This window comes from Schistosoma mansoni, chromosome 2 (genome assembly GCF_000237925.1).
Source record: "Schistosoma mansoni strain Puerto Rico chromosome 2, complete genome".
NCBI classification, from domain to species: domain Eukaryota; kingdom Metazoa; phylum Platyhelminthes; class Trematoda; order Strigeidida; family Schistosomatidae; genus Schistosoma; species Schistosoma mansoni.
Window position 1 is genome coordinate 550,020 of NC_031496.1, and position 22,307 is coordinate 572,326.

Here is a 22,307-nt window from a genome sequence, read left to right on the forward strand (position 1 = left end):
GATGTGCCTACATCTAAGAATTGATGTTCACTGTAGGACTTGCACCTAGTACTGTTCGTTTCAAACGCCATCACGTTATCAACTTAGGTACTGAGTCCTGATAGAAACTTGTAGATGCAGATACATCTAGCTGACGAGTCGCAAATAGGACGAATCGCTCGTCCTGGATTCCATTGCTAGCCACTATCCATATTTGCTTATGATGCTTGTGAATTAAGGCTATATTGATGCAATACGCACGGTATACACATATACACAGTATACACATAAGAGACTGACCGGTTGCAGTTCTAAACATCAATTGGAAGACTTAACCAAGCAATACCAAGTGAACTTAAACTTCACACCATTACACAAGAAAGTGGTTATCACGACCAAGTAGATAAGTGGATAACGCGATGATGTTTGAAGCGAACAGTACTAGATTCGAGTCCTAGAGTGAATATCAACTCTGAGATGTAGGTACATCTAGCTGACGAGTCCCAAATAGAACGAAACGCTTGTCATGGATTCCACTTCTAGTCACTATCCATCCAGGTTTATAGCCTCTGACAGGAAAATCCTACTCACTACCTTCTCGTAGCATTGTTGTTGTTTACGAAATTGGGAGGACGAAAAGCGAATGTTCGACGCTTTAACCGGGTTGATGGACACCTAGGGGAGTTAGAAAACCCTCATTCCAAACCAATGGTACACATGGGTTCCAGTGTCCACAGGGAACAAATGGCGTATTAGTCAATCGTTGGTCACCGGCTATCATAGGAATGCATCTCCTTACGATGCTCCACTGTCTTGTGGATCACATATTTAAGTCAAAGGCTACGGGTGTGGCCCCCTAAGGAAACCATCTGCTTCAGTTTGAACACCCAGTCAATATCACAGCTCTTACACAAATCAAAATGAGATTTATGTAGCCCATATGTATCTGGTGCCTCTTTGTACCAATATTTATATGTTTAAATAAATAAATAAAACTGTTTATCTAGCTGTGTTGGTATGTATATAGATTCCAATATCACACTAGGCGTAAGAAACTTTTAAGCTCAAATGAATACAAATGTAATTTTAACAATGTGTATAGTTGTTCAATAGAATTAAAGATCAATAATTACTGGTCTTCTTTCAATTGAGTTTTTATTGATTATGTTGCCATAGTAACAATCTATATGTGAATTGTTTATAAATGAATCAGTCATATATATCTATTTCTTATAAAGAACAGGAAATCAATGTAATTAAGATGAATTTATGCTTTATAATGTTACCTAATAATGGTTATTTATATTAGCTAAATGAAGATGGATTAACTTTATTTAGTATATCAGATCGAAGTGGTGTCATAGTAACCTTTCTTTATGTACTGTGATGTTTCTAGGTGTACAGTTGAAATTCCTTTGATATTGCCCTAATTCATAAGCATACACAAGCAAGTAGCTATCAGGACTTAGTAGATATGTGAATAATGGAATAGTATTTTGCCAAGAATAGAGTTCTTTATTTTCTTAAGGGCTCTAGCTCGAGACTGGTAGGTCCTAGGTTCAAATCTCGCAAGGGCGGGTTCATGGATACACACCGCTGAGGAGTCCCATAATAGGACGTAACAGCCGTCAAGCAGTACTTCCAGGTTTTCTATGGTGGTTATCTAGCTTCAATTAATTCATGATTTCAACTATGAAAATAACAAATTGTGATGCTGATTTATAATTCGAAACCTTTTTTTTTTTTGTTTTTTTTTAATTTTTTTTTGTTTTTTTTTAATCTTTTTTTTATTTTTCATTCAATGTAAAAAAAACTAAAAAAAAATCTTTTTTTCAATTTTTTTTTTGGTTTAAATTGATTTAATTTTTGTTTTCATTCTTTTTTTTTCAATTATGTTTTTATTTTTCAATGTTCAAGTTTTGTTTTTTTCTATTTGTTTTAATTTTAATTGAATATAAGTCAATTAAGATTTTAGAGATTTTAAATGATTTACTTATATATGAATGGTAAGCAAAGATGAATAGTGGTTAACAATGGAATCCAGGACAAGTGTTTCGTTAGCTGGATATACCTACATTTCAGAATTGATATTCACTCTGAGACTCGAACCCAGTACTTTACATTTCAATGACCATAGAGTTATCCACTCGGCCGCTGATTCCTGATAGCCATTTGCTTGTGCAATGGAGTGAAGTTTGAATTCACTTAGTATTGTTTGTTTGAATCTTTCCATTGATGTTTTTAGGACTGCTACTGGTCAGTCTCTATGAATGATTAATAATTAATTTCGTTTTCTCTTTTTTTTTCACTTTTAATCACCTTTTGAATATATTTTTAAATAGTTTTTGAACGTCGGAAGGGGTTTATGGTGGAGATTATTGAAGGTAGACCACTATGGAGAACCTGGAAGCACTGGACTGCTGTAAGGGGATCCTCGACAGAGTGCATTCACGATCCTGACATGCATGATTCGAACACAGGACCTATCAATCTTGCACGCAAGCGCTTAACCTCCAGACCACTGAGATTGCCGGCATCCAACGGTGTTAATATCTAACTTCAACTAATCCACGAATTTGAGAGACAAATCCACCATTGTCTTCAATGAGTTGATATCTCACAACAGACCTGTTTGAACTCCATTAGTTACTGCTTCTCACTAGAACTCCAGGAAATGCATCTTGAAGCTAGTCACTAGTGAGCATATGTTGATTAATATCAAAAGGGGGTTTTGTGGAGATTTTAATAATTTTATAGAGTTGAGTTCATCAGTCAATTGAAGCTAGATCAATATGGAAAACCTGAAAACACCGTAAGGTAGTTTCGTCCTAATATGGGACTCCTCAGAAGTGCACATCTACTATCTCGCCTCACGAGATTCGAATACAGGACCTATCAGTCTTGCGTACGAGCACTTAACCTCTAGACAATTAAGATGGTCGGCGTCCAACGGTGTCAATGTTTAACTTTAACTTCGAGAGGCACATCCATCATTGTCTTCAGTGAGTTACTATCTCACAACAAGCCAGATTGAACTCCAATGGTTAATGCTTCTTCTCACTAGAACTCCAGGAAATACCTCTTGAAACTAGTCACTAGTGATCATATGTTAATTAATATCAGAAGGGGTTTATTGTGGATATTATTGATGCTAGACCACTATGGAAAACCAAAAAGCAATGGATGGCCGTTTCGTCCTATTGTGGGACTCCTCAACAGTACTCATCCACGATCCCACTTCACGAGATTCGAACTCAGGACCTATCAGTCTGTCGTGCTTGCGCTTAACCTCTAGACCAATGAGATGGTCGGCATCAAACAGTGTTAATGTCTAACTTCAACCGATTCATTAAATTGAGCGATATATCCACTATTGTCTTCAGTGAGTTACTATCTCACAACAGACCTGATTGAATTCCATTAGTCAAGGTTTCTCTTTAGAACTCTACGAAAAACCTCTTGAAGCCAGTCACTAATGAGTTCTCTACACTAAATGACTTAATTGAAGAACATTTTTGTTGTTCATGTTAGCATCATCAGTACTAAATAACTATAGATAGAAGTGATCTTCTTAGTTATTCCACAAGTGTAAAGTCAATTCATTCTAATGGCCTTGGTTTTGTGAGTTCTTTATAAAATATAAACCTAGATAAAGAAATCAATAATTTTAACGTGACTTTTAATAATTTTCCTCTATTTCTTATCGTATTATTTAAGACAGGCCTAATTTTTATGTTAACCACATATTACCTCTACAGAGTTTTAATGATCTATTGTTTGTTTGTTGTTTTTTTTAGATCAAAGAGTTCTGAATAGTGACTTGATCTTTAAACAAAGAACAACTCAACCATAGAATAATGAAATTGATTTGATATTTATATTTTAGTAATGTTTCCCTATGCCCGCAAATGACCTGATACGGCCGAGAGTGAGAAGAGTCCGTTCTACCTCTCGAAATGCCCTTACACGGTCTCTGACAAGGAAGTCCTACTCACTGACTTCTCACATTACGGGTGTTATTTACGAAATTGAGAGGACGAAAAGCGAATGTCCGGCTATTTAACCGGGTTGAAGGACACGGATAGTCCACCTAGGAGAGTTGGAAAACCCTGATTCTAAACCGATGGTGCACATGGGCTGGCTCCAGTATCCTGAGGGAACAAATGGCTTATGAATCATTCGTTGGTTATCAACTACCATAGGACTGCATCTCCTTAAGATGCTTTATTGTCTTGTGGATCAGATATTTAGGTCAAAGGCTCCGGGTGTGGCCCCTTAAGAAAAACACCTGCTTCAGTTTGGGCACCTGGGTAGTATCACAGCCCTCACACAAATCAAATGAGATTTGTGTGGCACATATATATCTGGTGTCCATTTGTACCAATATTTATGTGTTTAAATAAAATAAAATAAATGTTTCCCTATCGATAGTTAGTTGACAAGGTAATGAAAATAAGAAGAAGTGTTCGGAAGATTGAAGAGAGCTAATTTCTATCAGGAATCTATTTATACATTACATTGTCAGTTACTGACTTTAAATGCAAGCAATTAAAGTGATTCCATAGACTGTGAAATTCATTTGATTTATTCCTTTAATGATTTGAAACTAAAATTTACAATTGATCAATCACTGGGTAGTGAGTAACTATCTCACAATAGACCTTGTTGAACTCCATTGGTCATGGCTTTTCACTAGAACTCTAGGAAATATCTCATAAAGCCAGTCGGTCGCTCAATATTGTGGATTGGTTGAAGTTAAACATTAATATCGATGGATGTCTTCAATATTTTAGATATTAGGGGTTCTTCCCCGAGATCAAAAGTTTTGTGTTCTAGTCCTGCTTGCGGGATCGTGGATATGCACTGCCAAAGGGTCTCACACTAGGGCAAAACAGACTTACAGTTCTTCCAGGTTTTCTGTGATGGTCTAGCATTAACTAAAATCTTCACAAAACCACCTTTCTGAAATTACAAAAAGTATTCACCTGGAATACAAACTTTTACAACAATTCAAGAGTTCAATTCACTTTGAATCTACATTTTGTCATGGACTGAAATAATTTAGAGAACCACTGAAAACTCATCAGTACAGAACAAAGATTTCTTTTTTTTCCAGGATCTTTCCAATCCACACACACAACACAGATATGTATTAATTCATGTCGAAAACTGTCTTTACCTGGAATCAGTCTTCGTAAATGAACCTATCTAATAATAGCAATCACAATAATCGTATATTTACTGATGACAAATTTCCAGGCATATTTTTCAAAGGTTAAGTAAGCCCCTGACTGACAATTCGACTGAAAAAAAAAACAAAATGTAGCCTATTAGATTACTACTGAGAGATCAAGTAGTACTGTACTGATTTTAATGTTTATCGGTTAGTTAAACTCAAAGACAACTCAGCCTGTAGCTCCTCCGGGGGCTACTGCCAGTCCCAAGCCCGGGTAAAGGAGGAGGGTTGGGCATGGAGTTAGCGACCCCATTCCGTAGAAAACCAACTCGCTAAAAAACGCTAACCAGAAAAATTATTCAAAACTCAAAGACAATAATTTCTACTTTCTGATTAGTGTACACCCATAACTTCGTCAGGAATCGAACCTAAAACCTTCATGCTTCACAATGAACATCTAACATTAAAATCAATAGTACAATTCCATGTCCAATCGATCTAATATGCACTGCAATGATTATACATTGTCATTGGTGACAAATAACATATTTGAACTATACAAGTCGCGACTTCTTACTGAAACCTCTATAAGGCACTAGTGATCTGATTATTATAGTTCAGTATAGGGTTCTGGTAATCGTTGAGTTTCAATGAAATTACAAACCAACTTAAGTTCGATAACTAGTGTAAACCTGGAACAACTAGACCACGCATAGCTTTCACATACGTGGACACGACAGAGATCCAGTGCTTTCAGATTTCTAATACTTGTCTAAGATCTTTTCATAATTTCAATAGAAGAGATTTCGTCGTGATTAAATACAGACTACAAATCAAACTTATCTCTATAGAACCCCTTGTATATCAGTTGAAATTCAGCAATGTTTATTGATAAAGATAAAACCACAAATTGTACAAGTTACATTAGTCTGTCTATCTATTTGTCTACCTAACAAACTATTATTATGTAATTAATTATAACATTCCACTTATTATATGTCAGTACATAGGAAGGGACAAAATCAATAAATGATGAATTCTTCAAAAATTGATCAATATTCTTTATTGTCTCCATAGTATTTAATTCATTAAATGGATACAATTGAAATTATAAATAAACTAACTAGGTAACCACAAAAAAGCTAAAAAAAAAATGATTATGTAAATAAATGATGATGTTGATGCTGCTGCTGCTGCTGCTACTGCTGCTGCTGCTGATGATGATGATGATGATGATGATGATGATGCTGGTGGTGGCGGCGATAGAGTGGCGGTTTTACATTCAACTGTTTGTTTGTTTGTTTTTGGTTGATTTACAAGATCAAATTTCTTTGTTATCGCTGTTTGTTGTTGTTGTTATTCTGTTAATATTCTTCAGCAAATAATTATCATGATGAATATGATACCTCAAATTATTATTGTATTTAATTTGAGACAAGTTGAAATTTAAACAAAATGAAAGATATTATAAGCAAGGATGGATAGTGGCTAGTAGTAGAATCCAGAACAAGCGTTTCATTCTATTCGGGATTCATCAGCTGGATGTACCTGCATCTCAGAGTTCATGTTCACTCTGGGACTCGAACTCAGTATCGTTTGCTTCAAACGTCACTGCGTTATCTACTCAGCTAATGAGTCCTGATAACCACCTGCTTGTACAATGGGATGATGTTTGAATTCACTTAGTATTGTTTGTTTGAATCTTTCCATTGATGTTTAGGACTGCAACTAGACAATCTTTTATTGGTAAATATGCATACTGGGCGTTTTGCCTCGATATAGCCTTAATTCACAAGCATTATAAACAAAGATGGACAGTGGCTAGCAATGGAATCCAAGACAGGCGTGTCGTTCTATTTCAAACTCATCAGCTATATGTACCTGCATCCCAGAGTTTATGTCCACTACAGAACCCAAACTCAGTACTGTACATTCAATTGATGAGTCCCAAATACGACGAAACACACATCCTGGATTCCATTGCTGACCACTATCCATCTTTACTTACAAAGCTTGCGAATTAAGGCAATACCGATGTAATAAGCACAATTGCGCATATGCCTATAAGAAACAGATCAATTACATTCCTAACACACCAATGGGAAGATGCATGTAAACAATAAAGACGAAACAACCGTCCAGTGCTTCCAGGTTTTCTATGATGTTCTAGCTTTCATAATTACTTAACGAATATGTATCTGGAAAATTTTAACTCTATTTGATGAGTAAAATGACTTTAAGGATGCTGATATGCTATGTAGTAGTAAATGCACTGAACTCAAAATAACTATCTGTCAACCAATATCAATGTCACAATCTTTAACACGAACGTCAAAACAATTCTACTTTATGGAGTTGAAATGTAGAGAACTACAACAATCATCATCAGAAACCTACAAGTATTTATAAATGATTATCTACACAAGATACTCAATATTTATGGACCGGATAACATTAGCAACAACCTACTCTCGGAGACAAAACAAAACAGCTTTCGACTGAAGAGGAAATTAGGAAAAAAACAATGGAAGTGGATAGGAAATGCATTACGGAAGTCAATAAACTTTATCACGAGGTAAGTGCTAACTTGGAATCCTGAAGGTAAACGGAAATAAGGAAGACCACAGAACACACCGCGTTGATAATTGTGATCAGATATGTAAAAAGAATGAATATCAACTAGAAATAACTGGAAAGGATTGCTGAGGACAGAGTTAGATGAAGAATACTGGTTGTTAGCCTTATGATCCTCCATGAGTAGTAACAGATGTAATTAAGTAAGTAAGTAATAAATATCATGTTCTTTTAGTCTATAAGTAGTGATTAGACTAATTTCAAAATTCAGTTGGAAATATTTTAAGAAAATAATTTTATGAGTAATATATGGTATATGCTACTGATATCGACAGGTATCAGTAGTATATATCACCTGTCCAATGTCAAATAACTGATGGTGAAGATTGAAGAAATAAGAGCGAGAGTAGAGAATGATTGGTGTAGAAATGCAGGAACAATGAAATTCAAGACGGTTGGTAGATATTTTGCAAATGAAGTATGTATTGTATGGTTCTCAGAACTCTGATCGGCGGCCAATGCTCCATCGGGAGTAACAGGCGTAAGTAAGTAAGTAAGTAAGTCTCAGATTTTACGAAGATATCGTGTAATCTTGTGTTTAAATACATTCAACTGTCCCCACTTGTATGTTCTCTTTCACTACAAAACCATTTGTTAATGGACTAGATTACATATATCATATATCAGAAGGGCCTTTTTGTGGAGATTTTAGTGATGTTATAGTTGAATTCAGGAGTCAATTGAAGCTGGGCATCAAAACCGTTGGATGCCGGCGGACTCAGTGATCTGGAGGTTTGGCGCTCTTGCGCCAGACTGATAGGTCCTGGTTTCAAATCTCGCTAGGCGGGATCGTGAACGCGTACTGCCGAGGGGTACCACAATAGGATGAAACGACCGTCCAGTCCTTAAGTATATATCATTTCAAATATTCTCTGATTATAACAACATGCATAATACTTTATGAAATTGTAACAATGAAAAGAAACATGATCATTCCTGTATAGTCTTTGATGATCTTAAAGTAATACACAATAGTATAGTCAATCTCTTTTAGTGGGATCCTTTATTTTGACGTCGATTAGATCGAACAATGTTGTCGACGGTGTCACCACCTTAGTGACCGGAGATTTGATTCCAACTAGGTCGTATGTATGATTTTTATTGAAAGGACTGCTGTCAAAATAACCATGTCGCCAATCTTCGTATATAATTATCGACTTAACTTGAGTTAGTGAATAATGAAATTAAATAAGTCAAATACAAAAATGGATTTCAAATACGTATATTGTGTACAATCGTTAATCGAAACAGGCAATCAGAGAGATTTAACGAAGAGAGATAGCGAAATGAAACAACTCTCAGTGAAGAAGTCACGTAAGTCAATTCCATCTAATCAAGCAGTAATCAATATTTATAGTCATACAAAAATAGGCTACAGAACTGTAATAAGTAGGATAAGAAGTGTACACATACACATAGACTCATAATAAAAACAGTCCAAGTTGATAAGTAAATAATTAACTAGGTCAAATTGTGACTCATAAAGAATGAATAGACTAAACTGTCTGGATGTAAGAATAAGCTTTATTAACTTAACAATAATAACCAACACTATAGTGAGTTCCTATCTCACAACAGAAGTGGTTTTGAACTCCACTGGTCACTGCTTCTCACTAGAGCTCCTAGATATACTTCTCGAAGTCACTGAGATAGGAACTCACTGAAGACAATTGATGAATGGTTGCTCAACTTCGTGGATCAGTTGAAGTTAGACACTAACACCGTTGGATGCCAGCTCAGTGGTCTATCGGTTAAGGGCTTCGGCTCGGGACTGGTAGGTCCTGGGTTCGGATCTCGCTCGCGAGAGCGGGTTCGTGGATGCGCACTGCTGAGGAGTCCCATAGTAGGACGAAACGCTTGTCCTGGATTCCACTGCTATCCACTATCCATCTTAGCTTACAATCGAAGAGTTTTAGTTTAAAAGTAAATAACTTTATGTACTAGTACCATATGTTATTTTGTTAGTCCCTTTGTGGTGTGGTCTAGTTATATCCATATAAGTAGTATATGATGATGGTCAGACATAGAATGTATTTTGGCATATCAATAAGGAAAGAACAGAGTCAAAGCGCAATCGATATGAAAATGCATAAACAGTGAAATTATAGAAGATGAACTGATATTTGCAGAAGGAACAGTTAAGATTGAGACAATTGGTTAATAGTTTGCAAATGAACTGTTTACTGTATTGTTATCAGATCATTCGATTGTCCCAACTCGTGTTCTCATTCACTACAAATTGACTGTTTTCAAGTTAGCTATGTGATAGCTATAATCAAATTTAGAAGTATTCAGTAGTTAAGTTCATGTGATACATGTCTTAATTACTCAATTTCATAAAGTGGGAATACGATCACTTTTAGTCATATCATCTAAGTACGTAATTAACTATCAGAGTATCTGAAATTCATTTATAAGGTTGAAACTAATAACCATGTTAACGTGAGTAATTATTTCATAGATTCATTGATAAAGTACACTATAATAATTTTAGTCTGACATTAGTTACAGAAGGCACCAAAATACCCTGGTACAGCCAAGAGTGCGAAGGATCAGCTCTCCCTCACGAAATACTCTCACATGGACATGCCTATACAGGCACTGCCAGGAAAGTCTTACTCACTGCCTTCTGTCTACATTACTGTTGTTTACGAAAATGAGAGGACGAAAAGCAAATATCTAGCACTTAAACGGGGTTGGTGGATATGGAGCATCCACCAAAGAGAGTTGGAAAACCCTGATTCCAAATCGATGGTATACATAAGCTCTAGGATCCTGAACAAGCAAATGGTATATGAACCAATTGTTGATCACCGGCTACCATAAGACTTCATCTCCTAACATTGCACCACCGCTCTATGGATCAGACCATTAAATCGAAGTCTGTAGGTTTGGCCCCTTAATTAAATCACTTGCTTCGGTCTGAGCACTCAGGCAGTATCACAGCCTACACACAAATCAAATGACTTGCGTGGCTCATATGTACTTGGTGCCTCTTTCTATTAATATTTATATGCTCAAATAAATAAATCAATAAAATTAAGTTACAGAACTTATTGATTTCAATGGTTGTACATATTATAAAAACCTTTAAATTAATATTACACTCTAGCGTAACAATTATAAATTGAATAAATCACCCAACTGCGTCCTAAGACAAACTCTCACATGGAATTCTTAAGGTCAAAGGAAAAGAGGAGCACCAAAGAACATATTACTCCGAGAAATAAAGACAGACATAAGAAGAATGAACAAAAGTTGGATAAAATTAGAAAGGAAAGCCCAGGACAGAGTAAGTTGAAGAATGTTGGTTGGCGGCCTATGCTCAATTAGGAGGAGCAGGCGTAAATAAGTAAGTGACAACTAAAAATCAAGGTAAATCCAATATTTTCATAGTTGAAATCATCAGTCAATTGAAGCTAGACCACCATGGAAAACGTAGAAGCACTGTATGACGACCGTTCCGTCATATTGTGAAACTCCCTACCAGTGCACATCCACGATTCCACCTCACGAGATTCGTACCACACGACTTACCAGTCTAGCACCAGAGCAATTAACCTCTAGACCATTGAGTCGACCGGCATCTAAAGGGGTTCGAATCTCGTCAGGCGTGATCATGGATGCACACTGCCACTGAGGAGTCCCACTATAGGACGAAACAGCCATCCAATGCTTTCAACTATGAAAATACTAAAATCACCACAAAAAAAACCCTTCTGATTAAATCCAATATTACATAACTGATACAATTCATAAAGAATATTATTATCATTATTATTATTATTACATCATAAGACTTACTTCAGATTGTTTCGACATACATGATAATTTAGATCCCATATTTTATTCAAACGATTAGATAGATAGATAGATCCAATATGAATGATGAAAGGGTATATTCCAATGTATGGATGATCAACGTTAGTACAACCACTGCTGCTACTGCTGTTACTGTTCCTGCTGCTGCTGATGATTTTGTTGTTGCCACAACAACAACAACTTCTACGACTATTACTCAAAGCACTATAAATCGTTTCCTTTTTTGGTTTAATGGAGACACTAGATAATCTATATGTATATGTATGGATAGTCTATACAGTATGAATTGTATAGCTGTATATATATGTATACTAATCTATGTAACTATGAGCAATCATATCTCACCTACGTATAATCATAATCATACATTTCTCATAAGGTCAAATGAACTATGGACAAGATTCTGATAGACAGACAAATTATGATCTTACATAGATATATAGATTAACAATCATTTATTGTTAATTTGTTCAATATTTATTGTAACCATGGTAATTAACCAATCAAAATTGTTCTATTCTAAATGTATATCTAAATAGATAGATAGATAGATAGATATATGTATCCATATAGATATATAGACATGGGTACTCTTTGCTTAGCAACTTGTAAGTGTTTTCAATATAACACATTTATGTTTATTCATGTTTACATGTGTCTGTAATATACATAAAAACATAAAAAAGAAAAAAAAAGATTTATTGCGAGGTGGGATGGTGGATGCGTATTGCTGAAGAGTCTCATAATAGGACGAAACGGTCTTCAAGCAGGGCTTCTAGGTTTTCCATAGTGGTCGTCTAGCTTCAATTGACTTATGATTTCAATTATATATAGAACTGATATTCCTTTGATGATAATATTTATTGTATAGAATGGAGGTTTTATGAAGATTGTGACAATCTTAATATAAGGAACGGGGGTTGTGGAAATCTTAGTAATTTTTTAATATAGTTGAGATCATGAATCAATTGAAGCTAGACCACCATGGAAAACCTGGAAGCACTGGACGATTGTTTCGTCCTTTTGTGGGACTCTTCAGAAGTGCGCATCCACGATCCCGCCTCACGAGATTCGAACCGAGGTCTTATCGGTCTCGCGCGCGAGCTCCTAACCCCTAGACAACTGAGCTAGCCGACATCCAACTATGTTAATGTTTAATTTCAACCGATTAACAAATTTGAGCGGAACATTCACCATTGTCTTCAGTGAGTTACTATCTCACAACAGACCTGGATGAACTGTACTGATCACTGCTTCTCACTAGAACTCCAGAAAATATCTCTTGAAGTCAGTCACTAGTGAATATATGATTATTATCAGAAGGGGTTTTTGTGGAGATTTTAGTATTTTTTAATATATAGTTGAAATCATGGGTCAAGTGAAGCTAGACCACCACGGAAAACCTGGAAGCACTGCTTGACTGTCGTTTTGTCCTACTGTGGGACTTTCCAGAAGTGCGAATTCACGATCCCGCCTTGCGAGATTCAGACGTTTAGTTAATTCTTATCTGAACTGTTTGTATGCTTCAAGAGAATGGTAAACCATTCGATACTGACTCACTAATCTAAGAGTTAATCTTTCACAGGGTAAACTGTAGATGTTGTATTTGATCTCTGGACAGCCTGTGGATACGCACTACTTTAGGGATTCCATACTAAGACGAGAAGGCATATCTACTGGATATGGAACACTACACTGATAAAAATGTTACGGTTATAATTATCTGCTAAATCCTATGTCAATAAATCTGAACACTTCAATAGTTCACACTTCACATTCATTGAAAAGTTATATAAACTTAAAAGAAATATCTGAATTATAGATCCAGATCAAGCTTATGCATTACTACCTAGTGAATGAACATCATGCTTGTAACCTTTTAAAATCTGACCCTTTAGAAACATAATTAAAATAAGCAATGATGGATAGCGGTTAGCAGTTGAATCCAAGATGCGCCTTTCATCCTATTTGAGACTCGTCAGCTGGACGTACCTACATCACAGAGTTGATGTTCACTCTGGGACTCAAACTCAGTACTGTTTGATTCAAACGCCATTGCGTTATCCACTCAGCGACTGAGTCCTGATAGCCACTCTCAGGTGCAATGGGGTAAAGTTTAAATTCACTTGATATTGTTTGTCTGAATCTTCCCATTGATGTTTAAAAATGCAATTGATCAGTCTCTTATTGGAATATGTGCATACTGTGCATATTGCCTCGATATAGCCTTAATTCACAAGCATGGTAAGCAAAGATGTGTAATGGCTAACATTGGAATTCAAGACACGCGTTTCATTCTATTTGGGACTCGTCAACTGAATGTACCTGTATCTCAAAGTTGACGTTCTCTCTGAGACTCGAACCCAGTACTGTTCACTTCAAACGCCATCACGTTATCCACCGATCAACTGCAGTCCTAAACGTCAATACTAAAACCTTATGATGCATATATATAGTTTAACTTTATAATCAATTAAAATGTATTGCCTTTAATAACATTGATTACATTTGTACTAATTACAATGATTCATATTAAACCCTTATGTATATACATACCCTATTTGTCTGACAATTGTCTGAATATAAATTTTCCCCCTTCTTCCCTTTACTATTACCCCAGTTACTATTACCATTACTGATTATGTTAAGTGCTATTTAGGATTAACAGTACATATGTTGAATGATATTTCTTTTAAAGGATAAATGATTGGTTCAATAAAAGTGCATTATTAATCATTGGAATATACATATGTATCTATAATCATCTATGCATCTATATGTATCTATATCTATATATAGTTAAGTTATTTTTTGATGTCACAATGAATCTTATAATGAAAAGAATAGGGGACAATGAAGATATCTGTATAGATCTGGTAAAGAAACCGTGACCAGTAAAGTTTAACCAGGTCTGTTGTGATACAGTGACTGATTGAATACAATGGTGGATAGTAGTGCAATTTCGTGGATTAGTTGGGGTTTAAATATGCCAGCTTAGTGGTTTAGAGGTTAACTTTCGGATCTTGTGAGTAAGATCATGGATACGCACTTCCGACAAGTTCTATACTAGGATGAAAAGACTGTCCAGTCCTGTCCAGTATATTAATACAATGAATCTAATAATGAAGAGAATAAGGGAACAATGAAGACATCTTTTTAATGTACACGAAATTGGAATAGATCTGGTAAAGTGTACGGATGGCTCGTTGATAAACTCAAGGAAACCTCAAGAAGCATAGAAAGAACCGCAGACATTCCATCCAATCACCGCTAGAGGAAAATTCTAGAATGTCGACGTGCAACTCTCCTATTGGTTAAATAAGAGGGACCCCATATGTGCTTATTGGCTATCCGAAATGATGATTTACTTTCAGCCAAGAACTAAAAATACTTGAGGTTTTTGTACTGTATTTGACACTGTTCTGGGAATAACATTCCTTCTACTTGTCTTCTGTCTTCTGATTTTGCGACTTGAGAGGGTTCTAGCGTTCGAGTGCTCAAGTATTACGCGACATACTAAGAATCTAAGTTCGAGATATAACATAAAGAAACCCTGACCAGTAAAGTTTAACCAGGTCTGTTGTAAGATAGTAACTGATTGAAGACAATGGTGGATAGTAGCGCAATTTCGTGGATTGGTTAAACTTAAACATGCCAGCTTAGTGGTCTAGAGGTTAAGTGTTCACACACCAGACCGATAGGTCCTATGTTCGGATCTCGCGAGTAGGATCATTCGTAATCGTTTGTGGGTATTGGTAGAGTGGTTGATTAGGCCAATCTCCACCACCCACATTACCGCTCATGTTACTACATGGGATGTTTGCCATGATCCAGGAGGCATGACGAGGACGTGTGAGTCGGATTTTGCCCCCCATATTATAAGTAAATCGTTCGTTACTGATGATTTTGAATATTCATCATATCATATAGTAAATTTATTGAAATCGGAAAAGTATCATTTTACAATAACCCAGTGATTCTAATTGTTACATGCTCACCATAAAACCTGACTATTCTGGGCCGGAGTCCTGATTAAATAGTTGGTGTACACTGTTGAACGTATCATACTAAATGGAGGAAACGTTTCAGTACTTTCTAGTTTCTGGTGGTACTCTGACTGAGGTCAACCTGTTGATGAATATAACCAACCGATAGATCTTACCTTTCTCGGTACATAGACTAATATCATTTTAAAACTTGATAAAAACCAAAGAAAGCTGTAAAACTAATTCATTTTAGTTAGGGTTGCTACAACAGTAAGCGAGTTTGGTGCATTCCTCAAATTTTCTTAGTTGAAATCATGAGTCAATTGAAGCTAGACTACCAAGGAAAACTTGGAAGCACTGGACGGCCGTTTCGTCCTATTACTGGACTCCTCAGAAGTACGCATCCACGATCTCGCCCCACGAGATTCGAACTCAGGACCTACCAGTCTCGCGCCAGAGCACTCAACCTATAGACCACTGAACCGGCATCCGATGGTGTTAATATTTAACTTCAACCAATCCACGATCAAATTGATAAGAATATTTTTTCATAAAGTTGTTCTTTGCCCTGAAACAAAAATCTTAAAGAAGAACTTTTCATCATATATATTTGCTGAGTCTAATTAGAAGTACGGAGATATACGACTGAAGATACCTAATTTCCGTACACATTGTTTTTAAACTTTATGAAGCCACTTGGGCTAACAAAATTTGACAAGCTTCGGTTTAGTATTTATTTGATCCAAATCTAACAAATTTTACATATCCCTATGAGTTTGTGGAGATTGTTGTGTTTTTAATTGAGATCATGGAACGATCAGTGTTAGACCACTATTGAAAACCTGGAAGAAGTGGATGGTCTTTTCGCCCTAATATTAAACTCCTTAGCAGTGAGCATCCACGAACCCAAACGCAAAATTAGAATTTAGGACCTTTGGTATCGAGCGCAAACCATGTGCTCACTAGTTACCAGCTTAGAGAGGTAATTTTCGGAGTTATGGTGAAAAGCCGCGACCGGTAGAACGAATTCGTATGGGATATGAGGCAGTTACCTACCGAAGACAAAGGAAGATGGTCACGCAATCTCTCGGATTGGTTAAAGTCAGACATTAACACTGTTGGATGCCGGCTTTCTCTCGTGATGCAGAATGTTCGGATCCTGTGCGTGACCGTCGATAATCACTACTCACCAGTTCCATACTGGGACGAAACGGCCATTCAGTGCTTCCAGGTTTTCAACAGTGGTTTAACATTGATCCATTCATGGTCGCGATAAGAAATTCAACATAATATTCATAGTCCATAAAATAGAAAAATAGGTAAAAGATAATTCTACACCTGAGATTTTTCCTAACAATATGCTATGTGCTACTAATGTCGATAGATATAAGTAGTATGTATCACCAGTCGTAAGTGAAATGTCCGGAAGCCGAAGGTTGAAGAATTCGAAGAGAATAGAACAAAATCAAAGAGTGACTGATATGGAAATGAAGGAACAATAAAGTCTAAGATGATTGATTAACATTTTACAAATGAAGTATTTAATGTATGGTCCTCAGATTTTAACGAAGATATTGTGTAATCTTGTGTTTAAATACATCCGACTATCTCTACTTGTGTATTCTCGTTTACTACAAAATGATCTAGAAAATTTACATTATATTGATATCATGATTCATTTAAAGTTAGACCACCATGGGAAACCTAGAAGCACTGGAAGGCCGTTTCATTCCAGTATGGGACCCGTCAGCAGTGTGCATCCACGATCCCACCTCGTATAAGTCGAACCCAGGACCTATCGGTCTCGCGCACGAACGCTCAACCTCTAGAACTACTGAGCAATCCGATATCCAACGGTGTTAATGTTTAACTTCAACTAATCCACAAAATTGAGCGCCACCGTCCACCATTGTCTTCAATGAGTTACTATATCACAACACACCTGGTTGAACTCCACTGGTCACGGCTTCTCACTAGAACTCCGCGCGTTACCTCTTGAAGCCAGTCACTAGTGAACATATGTTTAAGGTTTTAGTCGTTTAATAGTTGAACACTAGTCATTATTCTAACTTAGAATCTAAACTAATATAGACAAATATTAACTTCTAATGGATTATAACAACTTTATTAATATGAATATGATATTAACTAGATAACTTAGATACTATAGTCGATCTGCGCATATCCTGACAACATACATACATATACATAGATACACTTATGTATCTATGTACAGATGTATGTTGTCAGGATGCAATACAGACCGACTATGTTATCAAGATTGTCTACTTAATTCTATGTCATACTGTTTTGTTTGTTTTTTCATGTAAGATAAATGTTCAGCAAAGTCGATATATTTTTGTCCGGTCTTTTTTTTTCGTTTCTCTACTTTTCTTCACTAGTTAGTTCATTTATATGTATGAGACAAAATTGATTGCTCTTTCTTTTTTTTCGGTTGAAAGATTAGTAATGTGGTGTGGGTCGCTTATATCCATATAAGTAGTGTGTGGTAATGGTCAGACATAGAATGTATTTCGGTAGAAGATCGATAAGGAACGAACTGAAATGAAGCACAATCGGTATGAAAATGTATGAACAATGAAATCAGAGAAGATGGACTGATATTTACAGAAGGAATAGTTAAGATTAAGACAATTGATTGTTATTTTGCCAATTGACTATTTACTGTCCGCTCAGTGGTCTGGAGGTTAAGCGTTCACATGCGAGATCGAAGGTCCTGGGTTTGAATCATGCCTATGGAATTGTGGATGCTCGCTGCTGAAGAGTTCCATAATAGAGCAAAAAGGATCTGTAATGTATCTAGGTTTCCGATGGTGATCTAACATCAATCGATTCATGATCTCCACTCCATACTGAGAAAATGATCAGTTTAGTGATTTATAAAACTCACATGAAATAAGTAATTGAATAAACAGAAAGGATTAATTACTGTTTGAAGGTATTCTTTGTCCGAGATATTCATGACATTTCGGTGAAAAGTCATCACTGATAGAGTTTAAACATGTTGAGATTAAAACAGTCCTTGATAGTGACAGTGAACGTTTGTTGAAGTATATCGTGAATGGGTTGAAGTAAAAATTGTACCGCTGAACTCCAAACAAGTCGTATTAATTGTAAAGCCTTTAATTTTAGAAACTATGGTCCTGAGTTTGATCTCTGGCGACGACATTGGTATTCACTGTTGATAAATCTCATACTAACAACAAATAGCACTCCACTTGTTCCTGATATTCAGTAATTTGTGAAGGATGAAACTTACAAAGTAAACAAATGCCCACTCATAACGATACTTGTTTGATGAATTATTATATTGTAACTATTCAATATCTATCCATGCACATGCGTATGTATATACTTCGTGTTGAGTGGTTGGAGGCAATTTATTGGAAGCCTTGGAATTAGATCTTTTACTAGTTCGCTCTCTTAAACAAAATATATCTTCAATCTTCAGCGAATTGATTACCCTTGCAAGACTCGAACTTGTGTGTAGTCCTTAGTACTGATTGGACTGTATCCACAGAATTACGATTGAACAGAATATAGCGTCTGATGTAAAAAAATATGAAAGATTGGTTCAATGAATAGTTTCCATCATGGGTAAATATTGGCACAAGGGGGTACCAGATATATATGCTCCACACAAAAAATTGTCATTTAATTTAATTGTGTGAGGGCTATGATACTACTCTAGTGGGCAGACCGAAGTAGGTGATTTTCCTAAGGGGCAACACCCGGAGCCTTTGACCTAAAAGTCTGATCCACAAGGTAGTGTGGCACCGTGAAAAGATGCAGTTCCATGATAGCCAGTGACCAAAGATTGGTTCATACACCATTTGTTACCTCAGGATACTGGAGCCAGCCCATGTGCACCATTGGTTTGGAATCAGGGTTTTCCAACTCCCCTAGGTGAACTTTCCGTGTTCACTAACCCGGTTAAAGCGCCGGACATTCGCTTTTGGTCCTCTCGATTTCGTAAACAACAGTAATTCTACGAGAAGGTAGTGAGCAAGACTTCCCTGTCAGAGGCTGTATATGTGCGGCCGTGTGAAAGCATTTCGAGAGAGAGGGAGGGCACTCCTCACTCTCGGCCGTACCAGAGCATTTGAGACCTGTGCATTTTCTGACAATACTTGATACGAGCTTCAATGTTTCATCATGTCATGTTATTGTTGATGGATATCCAAGTGCAAAACAATTAAACTTCATAATAGTAATAACATTTCCTCGCCTTTATTTATTTTACCTTTCTATCACTATGTTCAATAGATGTACTGCTATCATTACTAGTATTGTCATAGTTATTAGTACTGACGGACATTATTATTATCATTATTTATTTACTTACTTACTTACGCCTGTCACCCCTCGTGGAGGAGCATAGGCCGCTCACCAGCATTCTTCATCCAACCCTGTCCTAGGCAATTCTTTCCAGTTCGTTCCAGTTAACATTCATCCTTTTCATTTCTACTTAGTTCCCTATGTAATGCGTTCTTTGGTCTTCTATTTTACTGTTTCCCTTCAGGATTCCAAGTTAAGGATTGCGTCGTGATGCATTTCGGTGATTTCTTCAATGTATGTCCTATCTACTTCCAACGTCTTTTCCTAATTTTCTCTTCAGCTAGAAGCTGGTTTGTCCTCTCCCATAAAACGCTGTTCATGATAGTATCCAGTTAGTGAATGTTGAGTATTTTGTGTAAACAACTGTTTATAGATACTTGTACCTTCTTGACGATGGATGTAGTAGCACTTTACGTTTCAGCTCCGCACAGTAGGTTTGCCTTGACGTTCTTATTGAAGATTCTCACTTCGAAGTTAGGTGACAATTGTTTTGAGTTCCATATGTTCTTCAATTGTAGAAATGCTGTCCTTGGTTTGCCAATCTTCGCCTTTATATCTGCATCCGATCCTCCATGTTTATCAATGATGCTTCCCAGGTACGTAAATGTTTCCACATTTTCCAGAGCTTTTCCACCAAGTGTGATTGGGTTGGTGTTCTCCGTACAATATAGAATTCTAAGCACAAAGTCATTCATCAAGTTTTCGTTCCTTACTTCTTCGTCGATCTTGGCGATGAATATTGAGTGATCTCCAGTTAGAAGTTAGCAGTTCAGTCAATCTACATCTAAATATTGAACATTCTTTTCGCTACATATTGTCAACAACCACGATATCTCTGACTGGACCTTTTTAACGTTTATAGCGAAAGGTTGTGTAGTTTTCAGGAACACATCTGAACAGTTTGTGAAGTTAATAGCCATAATGATGTACTGAAACAAACAAAATTAGATAACTTGTTGAAATATCTAGATGACAGGGACAGGTAGCCAAGATGTTTAAGCAGGCCGCCAATGAGTTTACGATTGCGATTGCATTGATTTGACAATAAATCTCAAAGGAGAACTCTTCGCTGAATTATTTTGTAATCATTATTATTGTTTAGATACAAACACAACATCAATTACTACTTAGTGTTGATCAATCAATACATATTCGTATATATGCGCCGGTATAGCTGAGGGTGGGGACAGTCCGATCTTCTCCTCGAAACATTTTCATATGACTACGCGTATGTGATCAGTGTTAAGGAAATCCTACTCACTGAACTCTCCTGGTGGGAGTGTTGTTTACGAAAAATGAATGTCTGGCGCTTAAACCGGGTTGTTAGGCGGGGAGGATCCACCTACAGGAAGTGGAAAACCCCTGTTCCGATTCATTTGTGCACATGTGCTACAGGATTCTGGCATATGAACATATTATTGGTAATCAGCTAATATATATAGTGTACGAAATACGGTTTGAAAAGTGAATTGTATACGTTACATCACAATTTAAAAAGTTTCAATCATGATAGAGTATAAAGAACTTTGTCAGTTAAATTTCATCATGTTGATTTCTATTGTACATACAGTTAAGATATGAACAGTTTATAGTGTAAATTCACTTGGTATTGTTTGTTTAAGTCTTCTCATTGATGTTTAGGACTGATTAGTCTCTTATTGGCATATGTGCATACTGTGCGATGACATTTGAAGCGAAAGTACTGGGTTCGTGTCCCAGAGTGAACACCAACTCTGTGATGCAGATACATCCAGCTGACGAGCCACAAATGGGACGAAACTAGCGTCTTGGATTCCATTGTTAGCTACCATCCATTTTTGCTTATAATGCTTGTGAATTAAGGCAATATTGAGGCAATACGCACAGTATGGATATACGCCAATGAAAGACTGATCAATTGCACTCCTAAACATCAATGGGAAGATTCAAACAAACAATATCAACTGAATTCAAACTTCAACCCATTGCACAAGCAAGTGTTTACCAGGACTCAGTTGCTGAAATGATAATGCGATGGCGTTTGAAGCGAACAGAACTGGGTTCGATTCTGAGAGTGGACATCAACCCTGAAATGTAGGTACATCCAATTGACGAGTCCCAAATAGGACGAAACTAACGTCTTGGATTCCACTGCTAGCTACTATCCATCTTAGTTTAAAGTGTACGAATGAAAATCTTATATGTAAATTTACCTTGATATCTTCCTTTCAGTTCATTGATCTAGTTCAATTAAATACATTTAAAGAGTAATTTAATTAACAAATAAATGTTTGATTAATGAACTGAGAAATGATTAATTTCTCTTTAAAACTACCATTATCAACTCAACTAATTGATGTACACTGATATAT

General features: G+C 36.4%; 1 protein-coding gene across 1 annotated transcript in view; it reads right to left on the reverse strand.

Annotated features, from left to right (window-relative positions):
- The window catches only part of Smp_139810 (putative ubiquitin-protein ligase BRE1), a gene marked incomplete at both ends in the record, with an annotated part of 102,191 nt that extends 90,559 nt beyond the window's left edge, over positions 1–11,632 (reverse strand). Inside the window, one exon of the mRNA XM_018795245.1 lies at positions 11,594–11,632. Within this exon, the coding sequence (XP_018649577.1) occupies positions 11,594–11,632 (39 nt within the window). The remainder of the gene's footprint in view (positions 1–11,593) is intronic.
- Between the last annotated feature and the right edge of the window lie 10,675 nt (positions 11,633–22,307).